This window comes from Primulina huaijiensis, chromosome 1 (genome assembly GCF_012295235.1).
Source record: "Primulina huaijiensis isolate GDHJ02 chromosome 1, ASM1229523v2, whole genome shotgun sequence".
NCBI lineage: Eukaryota > Viridiplantae > Streptophyta > Magnoliopsida > Lamiales > Gesneriaceae > Primulina > Primulina huaijiensis.
Window position 1 is genome coordinate 8081418 of NC_133306.1, and position 25530 is coordinate 8106947.

General features: G+C 36.5%; 2 protein-coding genes across 2 annotated transcripts; both read right to left on the reverse strand.

Annotated features, from left to right (window-relative positions):
• Window positions 1-313: 313 nt before the first annotated feature.
• LOC140989549 (large ribosomal subunit protein eL27-like) lies at window positions 314-1007 on the reverse strand. The gene has a single exon (XM_073458824.1). The coding sequence runs from the start codon at window positions 932-934 to the stop codon at window positions 527-529; it is 408 nt and encodes a 135-aa protein (XP_073314925.1). The 5' UTR covers window positions 935-1007; the 3' UTR covers window positions 314-526.
• Window positions 1008-14030: 13023 nt separating this feature from the next.
• On the reverse strand, window positions 14031-19144 carry LOC140981091 (uncharacterized). Its single transcript, XM_073447350.1, has 12 exons — window positions 18858-19144; window positions 18286-18366; window positions 17373-17461; window positions 17129-17175; window positions 16947-17027; window positions 16693-16855; window positions 16348-16597; window positions 16197-16262; window positions 15057-15170; window positions 14586-14652; window positions 14468-14505; window positions 14031-14343 (listed from the first exon to the last, which is right to left on the reverse strand). Exons 1-12 carry the CDS (start codon window positions 19049-19051, stop codon window positions 14274-14276), a joined length of 1260 nt encoding a protein of 419 aa, XP_073303451.1. The 5' UTR covers window positions 19052-19144; the 3' UTR covers window positions 14031-14273.
• Window positions 19145-25530: the final 6386 nt, after the last annotated feature.

The window sequence follows — 25530 nt, forward strand, 5'->3', positions numbered from 1 at the left end:
TTCCTAAATCTTAATATACCCATTATACATAAAAAGTCTTATTATTAACAATAATATGGCCCATTATACATATAAAAAAAAAAAAAAAAAAAAAAAAAAACTTCTACTTAATAATAATATGGTCGGTTCGGTTATTCGGTTTTTTGGGGATTAAAACAAAAAACCGAACCGAATAACCGAATTTCATAAATTTTAAAATCATAACGGACTGAAAAACCAATCCATTTAAACTGAATTATTCGGTTCGGTCGGTTTTTTCTATTTTTCGAGATTTCTGCCGACCCTAATCTAAAGCAATTCTTGATCCAGCAAATAAAAGAGTTGTTAACACATCCATCACATCAAACTGCATCAACGCAGAATATACTCCTGATAACACTAACTTCACTACCGGATTATGTAGAAAACCTAACAATTAACAGAACTAAGTTTGTAACATCAAAATCCCAAAGTAACTAGCAATTTAGCTGAAATGAAAGGGCAGAAATCCGCAAGAAAAACTGAAACTCGCACAATTACTTTAACCTTAAAACCTGAGCTTGGAGAAAAACCAACGATTCTTGCCGGTCTTGAACCTTTCCTCGAACCGAGCCTTGATCTCCTTACAAGCCGTCACCTTCTTGTCACGTGAAGCAAGGGAATCCGCGGAAACCACGTCCTTGAGATCCACGTCAAGCGTGTAACGCGTAGGCATGATGTGATTATAGTTCACGACCCTGACGAAAGCCTTTACACGAGATTTCTTGGCCTGCTTCTTGGCGGAGTCCTTGCGGATAACCTTGCTAGGGTATTTCGCGATTCCAGCAACTAGGCAGTGGCCATAGGGGCGGTCTCGGGTGCCGTCATCGAAGTTTTTCACGATAGTTGCTTTATGGCCCGCGAATCTGCCCTGAAGGAGGATCACCGCCTTGTTCGGCTTCAGGAATTTCACCATGTTGTGCTGCAGCGTGTGGTGGCGCTAACCGAAATTGCAGGCAGGATATAATCACACTGTCTAGGGTTTTTTTTTGGGGCAAACAAATGGGCCTATCTAAACTGTCCAAGATAAATGGGCCCTCGATAGCCGGGTTTTAATTGACCCACAAATCCAAAACACATGGCTGAATATCTTTTTAAAACCAGCCAAATTTAATATTTTATTATATAATGATAATTGACATATATAGGGTAAAATTCAACAAATGTGTAAATATTAGCGTTGATGAGTTTTGGATCATGGCAGAATCATCTACTCCTCCTCAAAAACTCCCGAGTGCTCTACGCAAATCTGCAGATTTCTTAGGTCACATTTCTAGTTTATTTCTTTGCGTTTTTGGAATAATCTATTCTATTTTCTTTCCTAGATGTTATAAAACATTGTAGTCAAGCATTTGTTGTGTAAAATCATGTTTCGATTTCACATATTCGGTCTTGTTCCACTCTAAAGAAATTATAATTAATGATCACAATCGCTTGATATGTTTAAGAAAGAAGATTATCGAGCGGAAGATTCTCTCTTCCCTTGGCGGAGTTGATGGGTGTCAGGGAGGGTATCAAGAGGGCTGATAATCTAGGCTGGTCTGAATGGTACCAGAGACATGTAAAAAAATATAGGAAAAGAAAAGAAAGTGTGAGAAAAATAGAAACAATAAAACAAGAAACAAGAGAGCGTGAAATAACAATTCTACAACAGTAACTTTATTTTACACGTTTAGGACATGATTAAGATGAATGAAGAATGAATTTTCAAAAATGTGCCAAGAAAATACTTGTCTCACATTGGAAAATGAGCCAAATAAAGTCTTTTTTATTAGCTCTAAGTTTTAGCTAAGGGTTTGGGCTCCAAGGGGTACCAAAAGTTTTTTGAAGGGGAAATACGCTGATAGACTGGGTCTCGATTAAACACACACGCGCGAGGCTGGTCGGTCAGAGGTGGTGCGGTGTGTTCTCTTGACCATATTAATCTTTTTGGACAAAGTTTATTTGGAAAATAATTTTATTTTCGAAACTGCGTCTCGTGTGACTTTTGGCGTTTTGATGCAGAACTGCGTCCCTTTGCACAATTTCGTGTGTCCCTTGCCTTGAAGGGTGCGTCCCATGACTTATCGCAGAAGGGTGCGTCCTCTGGATGTCTCCCCTGACTTGTGTGATTCACTCTTTAAATAGTCCATCTTCTTGCATTCATCAGACACTTTTGCATACATTTTTGTTGCATTTTTTTCCTCCAAAACTTGAAAGCTCGGCCATATCTTTGTTCGCTGACATCCGTAATTTGTAGTGCTGTATTTTATGGATTAGAGTTTTTGTATCTTGAGGACGATTGTTATTCTGTATAGCACGTAAATACGAGCAATTTCGTCTTACGGAAAAAAGATTTTCCTTGCCTCAACTCGTACCGATGTTTGTTTTGAAGATCAACAGAAACATAAACAACATGAATTAAACAAAACATGAATATAATCAATCTTGGAATAGAATTATAGTTATATTTCATTCCAATGATTGATACCGAAAGAAATGAAATAAAATTATTTTAAATAATCAAATATTTTTAATTAAAAGTTCAAAAATAATATCTTGCTCAATAAATATTATTATTATTACTATTATTATTAAAATAACAAAAATAATAATTATTTATTCTCTATTATTTTAAAATTAATGTTGTGATCATCTAACTAAATTATTATTTTAACTAATAATATTAAATTATCATCATTTTATTTTTTTATTATTAATATTAAAAATAAAAATACCTCAAATAATATTCATAATATATATTATCAATTATTTATTTATTATTATTAATAATATTATTGTTATGAAAATCTAGATTTAAATTGGTTAAACTAAATAAGGTAATTTTTCGTAAAATAGATAAAAATTGAGATTAAGAATAATCGATCATTCCCATAAATATGGAAATAACCATTCTCATTGAAATGATGTCTTACCAAACATGAGTTTAAGGAATGAGTTGAGATGATGTTCAGTCCATTATCATCTCATTCCCTCCTACCAAGCATGTCCTTATTTCACGTCATTTTTTCTTTTCAGCAGCATACATGGCTTTAGATGGCTTTGTGCAACCAGCAATCCGTCATTTCGATGGTCACTATGACCAATGGAGCATACTCATGGAAAATTTCTTGCGCTGAAAAGAGTATTGGCAAGTGGTCAGTACAGGAATTGTTGCACCAACAACAAGTGCAATATTGACTCGGATACAAAAAACTGAATTTGAAGGATTGAAGCTGAAGGATTTGAAGGCAAAAAATTGCCTTTTCCAGGCAATTGACCGATCTATCTTGGAAAAAATTCTTCGCAAAGAAACTTCCAAGGATATTTGGGATTTTATGAAGAATAAATATCAAGGCTCGTCAAAAATCAAGCATGTACAACTTCAAGCCTTGAGGAAGAGTTTTGAAACTCTTCAAATGAAGATGACGAGTCAGTCACCAGCTACTGTGCAAAGAACATGACGATAACAAACAAAATGTGATTTCATGGTGAGGATGTCGGCAATATTCTAGGTAGGTGGCAAACAACATTTATGGAAGTTGATGGCAAAACGTGTTGAGCTCATCGATAACAAAAAATTTCTCTCACATCTTATGGTATTTGAATTTTTTGTTTTATAATATTTGCGATGTGTTTGTTATCCTGTATTAAAAGAGTATGTATTCTCTTTGAAAATACAGTGAGTAGTTGTACAATATAAATATTATAGTGAAATTCTTTTCATTTTGCCCGTGATTTTTACCTTAATAATTTTAGGAGATTTCCACGTTTATCTCGGTATCCAGTTTTATACTTTATTTTCATATTATTATCTCAAGTTGTCGTACATGAGACCAAAAAAAGGTATCAGAACCTTGTTTAAAATTTTTAAAAATTCTGAGTATGCTATGTGTTTGTAGCCTAGACTAATATTCCACGTCAGAAAAGATTTTTTTGAGATTTTTTTATTAAGGCGGGATTATTTTTTCTTGTCTACTAAATTGTTGTGGACACAATGACGGGCAAATACGAGATAACAAAGTTCAATGAAAGCAATTTCATGCTGTGGAAAATAAAGATACAAGCAATTTTAAGAAAAAAAAAATTTATTGGCGGCTATTTGAGATAAATCGATGGCAATGAAAGACGATGGAAAGTAGAATGAGATGAATGATAATGTTGTTTCCAATTTATACTTGACTATAGTATATAAAGTACTGTCAAGTATATCTGATATAGAAACAGCAAAAGTTATCTAAGATACTATGCTAAAGATGTACGAGGTCAAGTCACTACACAACAGAATTTTCCTAAAGAGAAGGCTTTATACTCTTCGTATGACGGAATCCTCATTGATGACCGACCATGTCAACACACTAAATACTCTATTTGTCCAACTCACTTATAAGAGACATAAAATATAGGAAAATGAATGTGCAGAGATTCTACTTCAAAGTCTACCAGATTCATATGATCAACTTATCATCAATTTAACCAACAATATTCTTATGGGCTATCTAAAATTCGACGATGTTTTAACTACGTTCTTAGATAAGAAAGTCGACGCAAAAATAAAAAAGATAGGTTGGTAATTATAACGTCCTGAATTCAATGAATGTCCTCACTGTACCAACAGAGTCATTCCAGCGTGCTTATGTCCTCAATCATACGTACCCTATAAAACTTCTCAGGGGTCACCTATCCCAGAATTGTCTCAAGTCAAGCACGCTTAACCTTGTAGTTCTTATGTGATAAGCTACTGAAAAGAATATGCACATTCTTGATATGAGTAGAACATATCAAATCTTTTAAGCCCTCCTCAACTGCACAGTCCCATACTTGAACAGTTTCGGAATCTCTCTCTTTCCGGTGTAAGATCGGTTCATTCATGTTCCCTCCACCTAGAAGCCTGCCAGGAGCCGCTCATTGTCCATGCAACCTCATGACACCGGCGATCACCCCCCGCCCTCTTCGGCCCCGGGCCTCATAGTAACTTCGAAGCAGGCAGAGACTTTATCGATGACTATGTTGCCCGTTCAATTGAAGAATCCAAAGACATAGACAACTTTTCACTTGATGAATTACAAAGTTCATTAACGGTCCACAACCAAAAGATGAATCACAACACAACCATGAATGAGCAACACTTAAAGGCTTATATCCATGATGGATTTTCTAATTCGAGCGGAAGAGGTTGAGGTAGAGGTAATGGAGGCAAAGGTCGAGACAACAAGGATGGAAGAGGACTAGGCAATGGAAGACAAAAATTTGAAAATTTCAAGACTGATAATGATCCATCACATTCTCAAGACAGAGAAAGAGGAAATTATCACCAGTTTGACAAATCCAAAATAGAGTGCCATAGATGTCATTTAAATGGACTTACAAATCCAATATAGAGTGCCATAGATGTCACTATCTTGGTCACTATCAGATTGAATGTTACACTAAGTTACATCAAGATAAAGGAGAAAGTTCAAGTATTGCATAAAACAAATAAGTAGAGAATCTGTTGATGGCTTGTCATGTCAAAGAAGATTGTGAACCGGACATTTGGTATGTGGACACAGGCTGCAACAACCACATGTATGATAATAAGTCCATTTTTTCTCATTTAAATGAAGATTTTCATTCCTCTATTAGTTTTGGTGATCATTCTACTATGAAGGGTATGAGAAAATGAGACATAAAAATAAGAACTAAAAACGGTTTCGAAGAAACAATTTCTAATGTCTTTCATGTTCCTGATTTGATGTGTAATTTGTTAGGTGCTAGTCAATTGCAAGATAATGATTATGTCATGACAATTCGGAAGGGAGCTTGTGAAATATATGATCCTTCAAAATGAGCAGTGATGACTATACAGATGAGCTCAAACAAGTTGTTCCATGTGCAGATAAATAATGCTCAAAGTTGCTTAACAGCTACAATGAACAATGCATCATGACTTTGGCATTATCGATATGGTCACTTAAATTTTGATGGATTGACAACTCTTCAACAAAAGAATACGGTGATTGGTCTACCCCAAATTGCAACCCCTCCTCGAGTTTGCAAAGAGTGTGTCGTTAGCAAACAACATCGCACTTCATTCCCCAAAGGAAAGTCATAGAAAGCGACGAATGTCTTGGAACTAGTTCACTCTGATAGTTCGGTCCGATTAATCCAACTTCTAATGGGAATAAAAGTTATCTAATTACTTTCATTGATGATTATAGTCGAAAAACATGGGTTTCCTTTTTACATAAGAAGCTTCAAGGCACATGTTGGAAAAGAAATCCATCAAAACTCTTTGTACCGATCGAAGTGGAGAATATTATTCCAAAGAATTTGAAGAATTTTGTGACCAGCAAGGCATTCAAAGGGAACTCACAGCTGCCTACTCACCTCAGCAAAATAGTGTGTCGGAGAGAAAAAAAATTAAAACTATTCTCAACATGGTAAGAAGCTTGCTAGCAATGAGGAACATTCCGAAAAACTTTTGTCCTGAGGCTATTAATTGGAGCATTCATGGGCTGAATAGAAGTCCCACTTTTTCTGTTCAAAACATGAAACACGAGGGAGCTTGGAATGGGAGAAACTAGCAGTGGATCATTTTATAATTTTCGGCTGCATTGATTATGCACACATTACAGATGAGAAAAGAAAGAAGAGTGATGTAAAGGGTGAAAATTGTTGGTCCCACGTGCGGAATTTGATATAATAAACCCGAAAATAAAGAATAAATTGGACACCGAGATTTACGTGGAAAACCCCTAAAAATTATTAGGGTAAAAACCACAGGCAAGATGAAAAGAATTTCCACTATAATATTTTGTGGTGTACAACTCACTCACTGTGTTTCCAAAGAGAATACACACTCTCTTAATACAGGAGAACAAACACCTCACAAATATTATAGAATATTATAAGATGAGAGAAAACTCGAAGAAGGGATGATTTGAAATGAAGGAATGAGGCACCTATTTATAGTCGAATTGTAAGGTGTGAAACCGCGTAAGAAAAACGCGTCACACGTCTTTCTTTTGAAATTTCATACACGTGCCTCATTAATATTTTTGTCGGTTTGTCTATTCCTCTGCCGACATTTCTCCCACTTGGAGATTTTTTTGATTGAGAATCAAACACTTCTCCACACATCCTTTCAATATTGCCATTTCATGCTGCTTACGTTTCCGCTAGACCACTTGAGAATCTACACCACTCAAACTTATCAGTGTTCACTGGCTTGGTCAGAAAATCAGCTATGTTATCCTTTGTATGGATCTTCTGCATATCCACGCTTCCTTCTTCTACTACTTCTCGCACAAAGTGAAATTGAACTCCAATGTGTTTTGTCCTGGAATGAAAGGCTGGATTCCTTGCGATGTGCAAGGCACTCTGACTGTCACAAAACAAAGAAACATTCTCTTGTTTGTGCCCGATATCCTCCAATAACCTTTTCATCCATATTGCCTCCTTGCAAGCTTGAGTAGCTGCCATGTATTCTGCCTCCGTTGTAGATAACGCCACAACTGTTTGCAGTTTTGAAACCCAGCTTACTGCTCCCCCTGCAAGTGTAAACACATAACCAGTAGTAGATTTTCTTTTATCAGGATCACCTGCATAATCTGAATCGACATAGCCCCTGAGTGTAAAATCCGATCCTCCATAACATAATGCAGCATTCGAGGTACCCTTAATGTATCTAAGGATCCTCTTGACAGTGCTCCAATGCTCTCGTCCAGGATTCGCCATATACTGACTAACTGCTCCCACTGCTTGAGCAATGTCCGGTCTTGTACAGATCATGGCGAACATCAAACTCCTCACTGCTGATGCATATGGTACTCGAGACATCTCCATCCTCTCTGATTCACTGCTAGGACACATCTCGGAGGATAACTTGAAGTTAACAGGAAGAGGGGTCAAAATTGGCTTACTATCTTGCATGTTGAAGCGTTGCAAGACTTTCTTCAAATAATTTTTCTGAGAAAGCCAAATCTTTCTGTTACTTCTGTCTCGGTGAACTTACATCCCTAGAATCTTGTTTGCTGGTCCCAAATCCTTCATATCAAATTCCCTAGCCAACTGTGCCTTCAATCCTTGGACCTGATCTTTGTTGGGGCCTGCTACCAACATGTCGTCCACATACAAAAGCAAAATGATATAATCGTCACCAGACCTCTTGAAATACGTACAAGGGTCTGCACTCAGTCTGTTGTATCCAAGGCTCATGATATATGAATCAAATCTCTTGTACCAACACCTCGGCGCCTGTTTGAGACCGTACAGAGATTTGTTCAACCTGCAAACCAAGTTCTCTTTGCCTTTTTCCGCAAAACCTTCTGGCTGGAGCATATAGATTTCTTCTTCAAGATCTCCATGAAGAAACGCCGTTTTCACATCTAGCTGTTCTAGATGTAGGTCAAACACCGCACACAATGCCAGCACCACTCTGACTGTTGTAAGCCGAACCACAGGAGAAAATATCTCATTGAAGTCAATGCCTTCTTTCTGAGCATACCCTTTTACCACCAATCTAGCACGATACCGCTCCACTTGGTTATTGCCATCACGCTTGATCTTATAGACCCATCTGTTTCCAATGGCTTTCCTTCCTCGTGGTAGTGTAACAAGATCCCAAGTTTTATTCCTGTCTAATGCCTCCAACTCTTCTTGCATTGCTATCATCCATAAGGATACATCCGAGCTTTGAGTAGCCTCGTGGAAACTCGATGGCTCACCATCCTCTGATAATAGACAATATGCAATATTGCTTTCAGTGACATAATCTGAAAGCCAACCTAATGGTCTTCTGTCTCGAGTTGACTGCCTCACATTGGAAACTTCAGACTCAACTTGTTCTTGTTCTTCGTGCTCTGGTACTGCTTCACAAGAAATTTGACCTTCGTCCGTCTTATTTTCCACCTGAAAAATAGTAGTTTCTGAATTCTGTGTGTCTTTGTCTCCCTTTACTTTATCTTCCTCGAAGATAACATCTCTGCTGATGACAAGCTTGTGAACAGTAGGATCGCACAAGCGAAACCCCTTAACTCCATCAGCATAACCCAAGAAGATACATTTTCTGGATTTCGAATCCAACTTTGATCTTTCTTGCTCATTGTACAGAACGTACACAGGACTTCCAAATGTATGCAAATGAGAATAATATGTCGGCTTTCCAGTCCACATCTCCATCGGAGTCTTCAGATCAATCGCCACTGAAGGAGAACGATTGATAATATAACAAGCGGTTTTGACTGCTTCCGCCCAAAATGACTTTTCTAGACCTGCAGTCCTCAACATAGCTCTTGTTCTGTCCAACAAGGTTCTATTCATCCGCTCCGCCACTCCATTCTGTTGAGGTGTGTAAGTCGTCGTGAATTGTCTTTTGATGCCCTCATGTTGACAAAATACATCAAACTCATCACTGGTATATTCTCCTCCAATGTCAGTCCTCAGACACTTGATTTTCTTTTCAGAATCAAGTTCAACCCGCACTTTGAAATCTTTGAATATCTGAAAAACATCTTATTTCTTCTTGATCGGATACACCCAACATCTCCTAGAGAAATCATCAATAAACGAGACAAAGTATCTCGCTCCTCCTAGGGATACAACCGGTGCTTGCCAAACATCCGAATGAATCAGCTCCAATATGCTTTTGCTCCTGGCAGTAGAAGTGCCAAACTTTAATCTGTGTTGTTTACTGGTAACACAATGCTCACAAAAGGGTAATGACACTTTTGTAAGTCCTGGCAGCAGCTTCCGTTCTGAGAGAATTTTCAATCCCCGTTCTGACATATGCCCGAGCTTTCTATGCCATAACACTGTTAATTCTTCTACTGAACCATTTGATGCAACAGCTAGTTCTGCCTCCTTGTGTGTTTCTCCCAAAAGTACATACAGATTTGCAGCAATCTTTTCCGCCTTCATAACCACAAGCGCACCCTTCACAATTTTCATGATCCCGTTCTCGATCCGAGTTTTGCACCTGATGTCATCCAATTGCCCCAAGCACAAAAGATTTTTCGTCAGTCCTTTCACATGTCGTACATCTTGTATAGTGCGAATGGTGTCATCAAACATTTTAATTTTGATAGTACCGACCCCAGCGATTTCCAAGGCATGATCATTTCCCATGAATACAGATCCTCCTGAGACTGGTTCATAATGATCAAACCATTCTCTCCGAGACGTCATGTGCCACGTCGCTCCTGAATCCATAATCCATGTGTCACAAAATTTATGCCTGCCTTCTGCAACTGTTGCTGCTTCGCTGAATAATATTTCACCACTGCCTGAAGTACTGGCCACATTTCCTTGAGAACTTTTATCGATACTCGTACACTCTTTCTTGAAGTGCCCTTTACCGCCACATTTAAAGCAGTAAATATTTTTCTTCTTACTTCTTGACTTTGATCTACCTCGTCTTTGGCTCCCACTGGAATCACGGTCCATAAATCTTCCTCTTATCATCGGTAAAGCCTCCGCCTGCTTCGACGTTACCAACCTATCTTCCTTATTCTTGCGCCGGCTTTCTTCTCCGAGAACCGCAGTTAAGACATCGTCGAATCTTAGAAAGCCCATAAGAATATTGTTGGTTATGTTGATGATAAGTTGATCATATGAATCTGGTAGACTTTGAAGTAGAAGCTCCACACGTTCATTTTCCCCTATTTTATGCCCCATTGAAGTGAGTTGGGCAAATAGAGTATTTAGTGTGTTGATATGGTTAGTCATCGATGAAGATTCCGCCATCCGAAGAGTATAAAGCCTTCTCTTTAGGAAAATCATGTTGTGTAGCGACTTGACCTCGTACATCTTTGTCAGAGTATTCCAGATAACTTTGGCTGTTTTTATCTCAGAGATACTTGACAAAACTTCGTCTGCTATAGCCAAGTGTAAATTGGCAACAGCGTTGTCATTCATCTCATTCCACTTTCCATCATCCGTAATCTCCACCGGTCTATCTCCAATAGCCGCCAAGCAATTCTCCTTTCTTAAAACTGCTTGTATCTTTATTTTCCACAGCATAAAATTGCTTCCGTTAAACTTTGGTATCTCGTACCTTGCCGCCATTATGTCTACAACAATTTTAGTAGACTGGACAAAATAATCCTGCCTTAAATAAAAAATCTCAAAAAATCTTTTCTGATGTGGAAGATCAGTCTAGGCTGCAACCACAGACCATACTCAAAATTTTTAAGAAATTTTAAACCAAGGCTCTGATACCACTTGTTGGTCCCACGTGCGGAATTTGAGATAATAAACCCGAAAATAAAGAATAAATTGGACACCGAGATTTACGTGGAAAACCCCTAAAAATTATTAGGGTAAAAACCACGGGCAAGATGAAAAGAATTTCCACTATAATATTTTGTGGTGTACAACTCACTCACTGTGTTTCCAAAGAGAACACACACTCTCTTAATACAGGAGAACAAACACCTCACAAATATTATAGAATATTATAAGATGAGAGAAAACTCGAAGAAGGGATGATTTGAAATGAAGGAATGAGGCACCTATTTATAGTCGAATTGTAAGGTGTGAAACCGCGTAAGAAAAACGCGTCACACGTCTTTCTTTTGAAATTTCATACACGTGCCTCATTAATATTTTTGTCGGTTTGTCTATTCCTCTGCCGACAAAAATGTGGTTTCTTGGCTTACGTGAAAATTATAAAGAATATAAATTATTAAATCCACTAAATAAGAAAATTGTGATGAGCAGAGGTGTCATTTTTTAATGAATATGGTCAATGGGATTGGACTAAAAATGGTCCAAAGCAGCATCAAGTTCCAACTAGTTTGGACGAAGATGAAAATGATGACAAAAGTGAATCACAAGTGCAATCCTCTAATGATTAGCAATTCATTAATTCTCAAATACAAGATGGAACTGAAAATGAGCCATGTTCGAGGAAGCGACCAGCTTGGTTGAGAGATTATGTAAGTGGAGATGACTTGTCTGATGATGATCAAATTTCTCATTTTGATTTATTTGCAGATTGTGATCCTATCACATTCCAAGAAGCTAATGAAGACTCGAAATGGCAAAAAGCAATGAAGGAGAAAATTAGATCGATTGAAAATAATAACACATGGGATTTGACAGATCTTACAAAAGGACAACAATCCATAGGTGTGAAGTGGTTACAAAACAAAGCTAAATCGAAATGGTGAAATTGACAAGTATAAAGTCTGAATAGTCGTAAAAAGATACAAGCAAAAATTTGGTATTGACTACATGGAAGTGTTTGCTCCAGTGACCAGCTAGACACTAATCAGTTAGTACTCTCCATGGCTACTCAAAATTCTTGGAAGATACAATAGTTAGATGTGAAGTCGGCTTTTTTGCATGGTGAGTTGCAAGAAGAAGTGTGTGTTGATCAGCCGCTTGGATTTGTGAAGCTTGGCAATGAGAAAAAGTTATATAAATTGAAGAAAACATTATAAAGACTAAAACAAGCTCCGAGAGCTTAGTATAGTCGTATCAGATCATATTTAGCTAAAGATGGTTTTTCAAAATATCCTTGTGAGTTGTTTACAAAACTATTAACTAATGAAAAATTCTTTGCTTGTTTATATGTGGATGACTTGATATATACCGGTAATGATGAATCCATGATTAATGATTTCAAAAAAAATATGATGTCTGAATTTGAAATGCCATATTTGGGTTTAATGCGTTATTTTCTTGGGATTGAAGTGGTGCAATCATATGTTGGTGTGTTTATTTCACAAAGAAATATTCTCTTGAGATATTAAACATGTTTTGAATGAAGGATTGCAATCCAACTAGTACACCAATTGAGATTGGTTTGAAGCTTAATTATGAGAGCCGATCGAGAGAAGAAAATAGATATCACTCTTTACAAGCAAATAGTCCGCAGCTTAATGTATCTAACTTCAACTAGGCCTGACATCATGTATTGGGTCAGCTTAATTAGCCGATACATGGAGAATCCAACCAAAAATCACCTCTTAATAGCAAACAAAAATCTTTCGTTATTTGAAAAGCACAACTGATTTTGGAATCTTGTATAAAGCAGATTTAAAAAAAATATATGTACGGCTTTTCTGACATTGATTATACAGGAGATTGTGACGATCAAAAGAGCAAATCTAGATTTGTATTTATGATGAGCTCTGGTCATCAAAAAAGCGACAAATTGTTACTTTGTCAACTACAGATTGAGAATTTGCGGCAGCATCATGTTCAAGTCCAGCAATTTCGTTAAGAAGATAACTTGAAATGCTTCAATACCAGTAGAAAGGAGCAACATCAATATATTGTGATAATGTTTCGGCAATTAAAATTTAAAAAAATCCAATTCTTCGCGGAATGACCAAGCATAGTAATGTTAAATATCATTTCTTATTCTACTGCTTTCACTTTCGTACGCACTTGTTTTCTATTAATAATTTATGAACAATCAAGGCTTTCAACTCCTTCGTGTTAAAAAAAATGGAGTTTTATAATAATTAATGATAATGATAATAATAGTTTTTTTTTTAATATTTCACAACAAAATTAATATAAAATAACTCAACCGGTTTTTTGTAATTGAATTGGTTTAAACAAAATCCACAGGTTTTTTTCGATATTTTATATATCAATGACTATCCGGCTAATTAAATGACTCGGACCAGAATCACATCTAGTTCACAGGTTCTCCATTTGACCGACGGTCCGGTCCGGTTTCAACTTTCAACTATAATATATGATAAAGAAAAAAACGAACCAGGAAATGAACCACAGAAATGATTGTATGGTGATTTGGTTCCCTCAATCAATCTGGTTTCATACCATTTGGGATGACACAAGAACTCCTAGTCTTGATTCATCCTCGAGTTCAAAAAATTTAATGAAGATATACAATAATTTGACGTTATTCAGGAGGGAATTAATGATAGCAGACAACTACCCATTTTAGATTCATTTTCGTTGAAGGAAAAATGGTCCAAGCCTAATTAGGTTTTAAGAATGACAGTAACATTCAATACAAGTGTACGAAAAAAAATTGGTAAATTTTATCCGTGGCATACAATCAACATCTGGCACATGAAAGGCAGCTCTAGAGCGGCCGTGAATCGAATAAATAAAAACCATCCATGACAAAACAAGATGGGTATCTGGCAAAGCTTCTATTAAATGAGAAGAGTACATGAAGAGTTGCAGAAAGAAAGAAACTACAAGGATTTTCTTAGACCAAAGTTATAATAGGATCTCAATCTCAAAGAGTAAAATATCAACTGCCCAGAAATCACACTCCGATTCATTGCTCACATTACCTCTTCAGGACTTTAAGGCTTACGAGGAGGTGGTGGAGAACTGCTGGTGCTGCTGCTGCTGCCACTTCTTCCTCTTATTGCCCTGAAATAATGAAATAACACCAAATTGAGTCTGGCAAATGTCGAAACACGCATCAAATGTTTTATAGATGTTAACTGATTAAAGATCATCAAGGTCGAATAAAATTATGACGCGAAAACTGTACTTTTTAGGGCTGCGGCTCCTTGAAACCCTTCGTGGCACCTGACACAAATAAACAAAATGGAGCTTCAATAGAGACCAAACAGAAAAATAATGGGAAATAAAAAGGAAAAGTTACAAACCCTGCGTGGGCTAGGCGATGAAGAATATGACGTCGATCGACGGTGTCTGGCCGGTGGTCCACGACCTCTGTTCATATGCAATAGCGATAACCACACAGTGACGTGTAATACATATCATATCATACAGATGAAAGAAGTGAATAACCAAATAATTAACCACTAATGCAAATTTAGTTGCTCCTAGTCTTAGAAAGCGATCCTGCAGATCATTATCTTCTAAAATAATTGCCCTTCGCTCTTTAACAATCAGAAATAATTAACCAATAATGCAAATTTAGTTGCTCCTAGTCTTAGAAAGTGATCCTGCAGATTATTGTTTTCTAAAATAATTGCCCTTTGCTCTTTAACAATCAGAATGAATTTTCTTCAAGCACAGCAAACAATACAAAAAAATAAATAAAGACAAACACAATAATTCTAAGTAACATATATGATGTGAAATTACGGAATGAGAAAAAAATTGTCTATAACCTTCTAGGAGACATGGATCTTGATCGTGACCGAGCTGGTTTCCTTATAGGTGAACGACTACGTCGGCGACCAACTGGAGACCTTCTAGGAGGACTTCGAGCATGCCTTGGAGACCTACAAACATAAAATCAATAGTGAAGAACGTTCAATAATGCTGATAGATTACAACGGTTGTGCACCAGGAAGGGATTCCCACGATTAGGTAAAATGGCAATGATTCCCTTTTTCTGTCTTTGCAAGACCCCATGAAAAATTCTTGTAATTGAGTCATTTAATTGAAGTAATATTAACAAAAAAAATGAATAGACAGCACATAGCATATATAATGGTTCTTTGACACATCACACAAGTTTGCATAATTTAGCATTAAAGGTCAAATCCTTCATCTAAAGGTTAAACTGGCATAAATAGTAGAGGTGACTGCGAAAAAGGGAAATAAATTTCAAGGAATAATCAACGGAAGTGCACTATAAAGCATATTTTGAAGAATTATCTATAAGTCGAGCCCCAAGGTAAGTATTGTCCACTTGTGCTCTAATTGGAATTATTTTAGTAATTCACAAGCTTTATCAATTGAATAGAAGGAAGATATTTGAAGTCCACGTACATCCTCTTCCATAATCTGACAGAGCAAGTTTAAAAAGAAATTACAGAGCTTTTATTTTTTCTTTTATCTGATGCAAACCAACAACATGATGAAGTTGAAGTAATTCCGGATGTCCTGGAACTAAATGAGTGCCTAGACTCATCTTCAATTGTTTAGGACGAGTCCACAAGCTCTCCCAATTGGAGCAAATTTGGCTATCCATGAAAGAGACACCCAGAGTTAAGTTTATTTGTTTTGTTTAGCCAATACAGCTTCGAAAAATTAACCGAAACCAAACCAAACTATCTGAATAAACAGATTTTTTTACCTCAATTACCTATTTATGAAAATAACCAAACCAATTTAATGAACTAGTAAACAGAATTACTGAACTTTTGCTCACCCCCAAGTATACTTCTTTGGGTAGCTAAAAAGTCAGTAATAACTGTAGTACTGTTCGACCAAATTTCTGAATAGATGATACCATCCAAAAAATGAGGTGTGTGTATAAACAAATATGCTAAGGATGGCGCTAAGACCATCAGTCAACATACCGACGCCTAGGAGGAAGTGGAGAACGACGTCGAACAGGACTACCACGCGCCCGTCGCGGAGAACCTCTATAAAGAGTAATACAATTCAGCAACTGCCATTGAGAAAAATATTTAAGGCAACAATTCAAAGATAAAATTTTGAAAACAGTACCTAGGAGGAGATCTGAGACGCCTCGGTGGTGAATTGGGTGAACGGCCTCTAACAGGGGATGTAGGCTTTCTCCTCGGAGGCGGTGAGTCACCTCTTCTATAAGGAGAAACAGCTCGACGACGAACTGGAGAGTCAGGCCGTTGACGGGGAGGAGGAAGAAGAGGAGAATTTGGCTCCCTTCTGGGAGAACCTCTTCGTGCCACAGGAGATCTTCTTCGAGGGGGAGAAAGGGGTTTTCGGTGGGGAGATGCTGAAAAAAACCAGTAATATTTTGCTAAAACAAACAAGCATAAATATCAAAAACAGGTATGGCAGGCTAACAAGCACAATAAAAGAAGAGTATACATTCTCTCTGCCTCTTTGGTCCATCTTTGTCAGCATCTGCAGCAGTATCAGATTTTGGAGCATCTCTCCTTGATGTGATAGCAGCAGCCTTAGGGGGTGAGGATGGCTTCTTTCGTTCAGGTAATGTAAATTTGGCTCGAACAACTTTTCCATCAATTTGGGCCTAAAAATACAAGTGTAGCATATCATATAACAAGTCCCCAAGTAATGACAAGAATCATCCAATCGATTAAAAAACCTAAACAGAATCATACACCATCCATGTGTAATTGAGCTTTTTCGGCGTCTGCCCGAATCTTGAACTCAACGTATGCAAATCCTTTTGGAAGGTTAACCTGGAATTTAAAACATTAAAAAACAACAAGCATTAAAGGTTTCTGAGGGATCATTTGAAAGAGAATAGGAGCCTTGGAAGGGAGGGGGTTCAACAACTTACAACATGATCGATTGACAGTCGCACATTCACAACTTCGCCAAAGTTACCTGGAAAATATACCAAGACATACTTAAAAGACTCCAGCCTCAAAACATTTGAAACAAACTACGAGCATAAATAGATTGGCTTTGATTGTCACTAGCTGGAAGATTTTCCATTCATAACAGTTCGTGTATGCCATAAGAAATGGAAGACGATCAAATATTCATCTTCCATAAGTAGAGATAGCACAATAACAATGTACCAAATATTTCTTTCAAATGGCTTTCATTCACATTCCTACTAAGTTGGTCAACATGTAGAACAAGAGATTCTGGAATTGGAGAAGCTTTCCTACAAAAGCAGGTCGTAAAGAATTTAGCATGAAAAACACTACACATATAACAAGCATAAACGTCAAACTGCTATCAGAATTTTTTTTAAAAAAAAAAAAAAGAAGCAAAGAACAACTACAGAAACGTAGCAAGCAAATTTCACTAAATTCTTTAGATACTCAAACTAATGAAGGTAAAAAAAAGGTATGACAAATGCAAAACAACAAACACAAAGCAACAAAGTTATCATATGATCTAACCATGAAAATGAAATAACAGAAGCCAAGTCCCCATAAGGTATCAGAGTTTTATGCCGAGATGAAATAATTTAGAAGTCTAAATGGAAAAGAAAATTCAACTCACTGAATGATTTTGAATTTTGATCCTTTCTCACCTTACAACAAATGTCCATTCTTACACATGGAAACGTGAAAAACAACAGAAAGCCCTGTCAATTTCAAAATCTAATTGAACTTTTCAAGTCAAAACTTGAATTCTGAAACTTGAACAGAAATAAGAATTCATAATGCTGATACTGATTTGAAATATCTAACTTTCAATGAACTTTTCAACAGTAATATTTTCGGTAAAATATCCCCAACCTCGTAATCTTGAAAACTATTCAAATACAAAGAGCCTTTTAAAAGGAAATTTAGGTTAAAATGCACTGAGAACTTGCACGAGGATGGAAAAAAAAGCAAGTTCAATTTTTTGGTAAGATGTGACTTGGTTGTCTTAACCAAATAGAAAAGGAACATGTAAGTGACATGCAATATTATAGCAAAACAGACAAGAAAATGACAACTTAACTTCAACTTAATTGATATGAACAACAAAATGTACCTTGGAGGTGGGGAAGCTTTCTTAGCATGCAATGGTGGTGGCGGAGGTGGTGAGCGGCCTCGTTTAGCTCCTTCAGCAGGGCTAAGCAAAACCAAATTGGAAGGAAAAGTGAGTAAAATGTCATGTGTGCTGAATTGCACAATTCGACCATATATCTCAGTAGATAAACATGTGAAACTATGGAGCCAATGCTCTAGCATGGTAAGCTTTCATATGTCCAATGAGTTTGGGTGGTGAAAACAATCCCTTGAACCCAGTGTTCCTTCACAGACGCAAGTGAAAATTTAACTTTATTTTCGGTCATCACTGGTCGATTAACAAAAAACTGAGCTATAAACAAGTACATCCGGAATATATGCTGCTTTGAAAAAATCGAGAAACTGGACCCAAGCCCATCCCCAAGATAAGCTTATAAACTCCTCGAACCCACAACTCGAATATGAAAATTCAATCATTCCAAAATACCCATTACTTTATGGCAAGGTCTCATCATCTACCAAGCTCAATTTTTGTATATTCAGGTACAAGATAGAAAAAAACTAGGATTTCGTACTGTAGGAGAAGAAATTCACCTCTTCCGGGGAGGAACAGGGCTACGGCTACGAGAACTGCCGCTGCGGGAACGAGAGGAAGATGAGGAGAAAGATTTAGAGCGCGACCTCGAACTGGAGCGTGAGTCTGAGCCGGAGTAAGAGCGCGAGCGGGAGGAAGAGCCTGACCTCGAGCGGGACGAAGAGCGCGGGCGGCCTCGGGCGGGTTTTGCCATTGGATTTGGCAACTACACTGTAGAACACTCCGATAAACCCTAACTAGATAGAAAATAGAAATGGAGTCTTCTTTGCGGGGAAAATAGGAAATCAGGAGTCTCATACATATTAATTCAAAAAGATTTGAATGGGAGAAATGTATATTTTACTAAATTGTCTGTAAAGGTTAAAATTCTTATTGATAACAATATAATTATGGGATAATTAAAATATAATTTAATAAAAAAATTAACAAATAATTTCTTCAAAACATTTAAAAAAATTACATGAACCAACCGTTAAGTTTTTTGGGTCGTTCTTTAGTCTTCTCGATTTTTTTTCATTATTGAAATCTATCACATTCTAGAAAAAACATCATTTGTGGTTGTTCTTCACTACCACGAAGCTCCATTTCCGAGTCGAATGTGAAAAAACCCCAATTTGAACTATTTACCGCGAGAGAAATGAAGAGGAAATTTTTCAAAATTGTGTTCGAAGAGAAGACATTGAAAGATAATGTATCGGTACAACCTCAAAATTTTCAATTTGTTGATCTTATTACAGTAAATTTATATTTTGAAATTCAGTCATGTTCTAAAACTCGACTCTCAGATTATAAAAAATTGAGCAAACCCTAGCATTTTGGGATTTTAGGTCGTGTTTAGATGAATATAGGTCAACCTCGACCCAGACATATAAACTCAACCCAACTATATTAAAAACTGGGTCATCTAGGTCGTGCTCGACCTAGAACGAACACACGACCCATTTTTTAATATCAGTTTTAGTTGGGTCGAATTTATTTGTCTGGGTTGAGCTTGACCTAGACGAGCCAGTTTTTAATATCAGTTTTAGCTTAGTCGAGTTTATGTGTCTGGGTCGAGCAGATTGAAAAACTCGACCCAAAATTTTCAATTTTTTCTATGCGAAATAATAATTTCTTGTTTTGTGCAGATTTATTTCCCCACCAAACTTGAAAGAAATCAGTTTTATGAGTGCAAGTTGACATTGAGGTCTCATTACACTTATATCTGATAAAATATGTTCATTTTTTAATGAAAATGAGTTGGAGCAGTTGGCCTAACAAATTCAATTCGGTAATTTAATTAGATTTGCGAAATATTATATAAATTCGAATCAGATTTTTTGATTTTTGATGAGTAGACAGGCCTATGATAGTGGGAGTGATGAAATTTTGGATGGTGTATCATAAGAGGCCTCTACCTTTTTCGTTGTTGGAGTATTGTTTGATCACGGGCCTCAATTGCTCTAAAGTTTATCACTCGATATCTAAGGAAGATGGATTTATGCTTGGGCATTTTAGTGGGAGATCGAGCCTATGTTTGGGTGATATGAAGGTTAAGATTGATGAATACGAAAATGGTGGAGGTGAACAATTGAATTTTGAGAAATTGAAATGTAAGATCCAAAATGCGATAACGTAATCCAACTGCATGCAAATTTAGGAAAATTGAGAAATGACAAATTAAATTATTTTAATTGCATGAATTCAAGGTGGTAGGCATGTTTACATGTTTAAAATATTGTTTTCTATTAAAATACATAAAACTGTGTTTTTTAAGGATTATTCGAGACGCAATCGAGGAACGGAGATCGGGGACCGTAAAGGGAAAATATTTTTATTAAATGATTAATTTTAATTATTTAATATATGGTAAATTTTAAATGAGAATTTCGAAAATGATGCTTTTTGAGGTGTTTTTAAATGCCGAGTCGTATTTTAAACCGGTAATCGATTTTTGACGAAAACATGAACTTTTTGGAAATTTGGCTAATATTTTCGGAAACTTTCCTAAACGAAATATTTTACTTACATTATAATGGGCCTGTTATACTAAGGTTATTGGTCCAACCTCCTACCCAATTGTTTATATCAACTTGATGCTTCCTAGCCCTAATTTTACTCAAACTCACGCCTCACGTCATGGAAACACTAGGACTCTCCCCTAGCAGCCGAACACCACACACACACACTCACGTTTTGAAGCTTTGCACGTCAGTTTTGAAGATTTAAAACGCCGCAAGGTCTCCTCCCCCGTCTCTTTGCCAACGTCCCTCGCGTCAAGGATTATTTTTCGTACGTGAAACACGCAAAGACACGCCTTGATATTCCTTCACTCATTGATCATACCATATTATGTGTGTTAATATATGTTTGCATGAAAAATATGTTACTCTCTTAGTTAATATATGTTTGCATGAAAAATATGTTACTCTCTTAGTTATTTTCGTTTTTATGACTTGTACATGATAAAACTTGAGTTTTTATGCTTTTAAATTCATGTTAATGTTGCACAAAAGGGTTTCCATGGTAGGGACATCAAAAGAGACGAATTTCAGTGTGTTTAAGAGTCCTTGGGGACCACGGTTCAGTGCTAGTTGAAGCAAGGCTAGGGCTACATGATTTTTGGTTTGAGGGGAACTAGGGTTTCGGTTTTTAGGTCTTTCTAGGGTGCGGCTGTTAGCTGCTGTTGGGTCACGTCCAGTGGTCCTAAGGGGGGTCGAGTCATGGCCTTAGATGGGTTAAGGGAAGGCTGGTGCAAGGAGGAAGGCCGTAGTTTGAAGCTTTGGTCGCGTGGGTCTTGTGGTTGACGGGTTGAGGGCTGTGGCATGCATGGTCTGTAGGATTGGTCCAGTAGGGTCTAAGGGGTTTGGTTAGGGTCCCAGCAAGGTCATCTAGGGTCTGTTTGGGTCGGTTAAAGGCTAGGAACGAAGGAAAGCTTAAATTGTTAAGGTTAGGGCTTGGTTGATTAAGGGTAGAAAATTCAAAAGCCTACTAGGTGGTTTCTATGGGTTTTAATTGGCTTGATTTGGGTTGAAAAAAGGGTTAGTTAGAGGCTAATAAGCTGTGGTTCAAGTTTGGTTAAGTTTCGAGTCGATTCGGGTTAAAACGAGACGTAGGTTCGAGTTTTAAAAAGAATTGGGAAATTAGTCGAAGAGCTTAAGTTTATGTCTAAGAAATGCTTATAGGTGTATTTTAAGATGTTATGTTAAATTTGGATGGATTCGGATCGTCGTTTTAAGGTCTAAGGGTAAATTGAGAAAATTAGAGTTTCAGGAGCAAAACGGTCATTTTACACCTGAAAAATGTTAGACGTCCTGTCAGTGCCCTGAATGCTGTAATGATTTTTAAAATGTTTATTTTGAAAGATTATGGAATTTTATAATGGAAAACAATAATGCTAAAAAACGTATTGCATACTTGGTTTAAAAGAAAAATGATATCTGTGCATGAATTTTTATAAATGATGATATAATGAAATGTTTGAAGGAGATGACTTGATTGTGACTAGTACAAATACGAAAGGATGTGATGATATGTAAGGCCAAGGCTCAGTTGACGGGTGAGAGTGTCACTGATGTCCCCGTCGCCTGTTACCATGGTTATACATAAGATTGATCAATCGCCCAAAAGCTGAAACGAAAGTCACAATTAATTATCTGAATTCAATAAAAAAATGAAACATATACGTATTTGATGAAAGGGAAAAGATGATGAAATGAAAATGTTTTAAGTTCTGCATGTTCAAGATAAAGCTATTTTATTAAAAATATTTTCATTATTGCATATGAATGTATACGCACTACTTGTTATTACAGTTAAGATTTGCTGAGTCAATAGACTCACTAGGCGTGAATGATGTAGATGAGGATGTTTATGATGATATAGGAGCACTTGATGGTTGAACTGGCTGGACTGATGGTGCACATAACCCGAGGACCATTGCTAGTTTTTCCGCACTACTATGATTTAAGAGTACTTTAAAGAATTTATGACTTTTATGTTTTTGAGTTGTTTTGAGGGGATTTAAGAGTTTATGCTATTTTTGAAAAAAAAATGCTAGTTTTAGGTTTGGTTTTACGATTTTATGTTTTGCACTACGTTTTTGGATTTCTAAATAATTAGTTGGTGAGTTTATTATAAATGGTGCAAAGTATATTTATATATGTATATTGTTCGGCTGAAAGTTTAAAATGAAGAAAAAAAATTTCTAGTAAATTTTAAAAAAAACGAGTTAGAAACGTTTCATGAAACTAGCCAGCCTTTATTTTGTGGCAGCTGTACTGGGTCCTCAACGTAAAATAAAACATGAATCGGTAGACCCAGAGTCGATTATGTTAGTTGATGACTTGGATAGTTATTAAAACTATCCATGGGGTAGATTAGCTTCCGAGGAAGCAGTTTATGGGTTGCGAAAAGACCTCGAAAGTAAGTTTGTAGATTATAAAAAAATCGGTCAAACGACGTAAGAATGATCTGGACTTTAGTGGGTTCGGTAGCTTCCATATTACAGGTTTTATTCATCATTTGCAGGTAAATAAATATTGTATGTTTTTCAAAAATTTATTTCTAAGGCTGGAATCATACTATTATACTTGTGTTACGTGTTTTCGCTAGATTTTGGCATATGAATGTTTTCCATATGTTGGTGAAACATTTGCTACCGGTAGAGAGGATGCAAATATCTCGATACCTTGGATGTGTCATTGGGTGACAAAGAAATGGAATAAGAATCATTCCCCTTCGATGTATGATGTCACCAAGTCATTCAGTAGTGTTTTGGACAAGGTAAGGACAAATAATCCAAATTTACTTTTGCATTAGTTAATATATTCTTTGTTAGCTAATGTTAAAAAATAATATTGTCAGGGCACTATTTGTCTGGTGATTTTGTTGATTCTACTCCTGATGTTGTGACCATTCGCACCACGGAGTTGATGAGTTGGGGTGTGGTAGGATTGGTTAAAAACAGTTAAGTGTTTAGAAAGCATGTTAAATAAACACTCGGGCTTTTTGAAATCTTTTGAGTGTGAAACAATCTTTTATTTGACTGCTTCTGAAATCTTGTTTGTCGATATAAATCAGTAAATTAATAATAATGTGGAAATAAAATGAAATATAGATTGAATACTGAGTGTATGGTACTGTAAAAACTGAATATATAATAAACTAGAACACACGAATTTTATAGATGTTCGGAGTATTTAAATGCTCCTACATCATCCCTTCTATCTCAAGGATAGATTTTCGGCTAAAAGACTTTAATGTATTACAACAGGTTGTAATAATCCACTTCAGTTGGACTTATACACTGCCAAACTGAAACTCTTAGTTTTTCAAATTCCTTACAGTAAATAACTGATTCGCTCTTAACAAGTAGCCTGAATGCTATGAATTAATACAGTGAAAATAAGAGCGTAAGTGTACAATTTGTAGACTGAAAAAGTGCTTGAAGAATGTATCGCAACTGATTGATAATTGTTGATAGTTTGTGCAGTACATTTTTTGTACCAACCCTCTTCAAGTGAATCGATCAGCTATATATAGTCTTCGATTCCAACGGTCACATTGAATGCATTTAATGACAAATATTTGTTGAATCTTCGTTTAGTTCAAGTTGATGACTTTTTCAGACAGTGGTATAACGTATCAGACTGTTCTGCTCTGTTACATATGTTCTGCTTTTGTACGAACTATCAGTTTGTCGGCTGATACTATAACTGATGTCGTGGCTCACTGATCAGACTTCAGCGGATCAGTTCAGCTGGACACTTTCAATTCAAATTGATGTCATTTCAGTTTGAGATACTTCAGTTGATGAAGATTCTTCTAGTTCAGTTTAAACGAAGTCTTCAGTTACAAATTCTTTTACTGAACTTTATGTCATCAGTTTTAAATCTTCTTTCAGTTACGATCTTTGATTAAGTCCGAACAGTTTGGCTCTTCAGTTCTCTTGCGGATTTAATTTCCAAACTCTGAAACTTATAATATTCCAACAATTTCCTCATTTTCGGTGTTTGACAGAACTTAGATATTTTGGACTGATGAAATGATTATTTTGATAGACTAAAATAACAAAATTGATTGTAGATAAAATACTGTACATATCCATACATAATCAGGAAATATTTTTCACTGAATTTGAAAGAGGTAAGTACATATTCGTATATATATTTCAAAATGAAAAATACATACGTCCAATATACTAGATACTGAATTAGGACACTTGATCATTTCATGGACTTCTTCTCAGCTGGTCCTTTGTTAGTTGGTTTGTCTGATTCGCTCCTTTTTTTTATTGTTTGTCCCTACTGTTGTCATCTGTTTTTCCCCTTTTTTGTCAACGCCTGCTGTTCTAGTGAAGAGAAGGATTTCTGAGCTGACTTGAGCAGATACTTCAATCAGTTGATCCTGTACAATGTCAATTTTCTTTGAGAGGCTTGTGTGTACAAAATCAATCTGGTAGCTAAGTAGTTCCTGTGAGGAAAGTAGAGTAGGGAGAGTAACTGTTTCTCTTTCCATTTTCTCTAATTTTTCAAAGAGAGCAGTTACATCCTTTGTCAGTTTCTTCAAGTCTTTCGTCGTGTGATCTGTTAGTGTGTATAGACTTAAAGAATGCAGTAGTTGAGTAGATTTGACTTGAGAAATATTGCAACCAAGATTTGTCAGTTCTGATAACATACTGTCCAACATCAC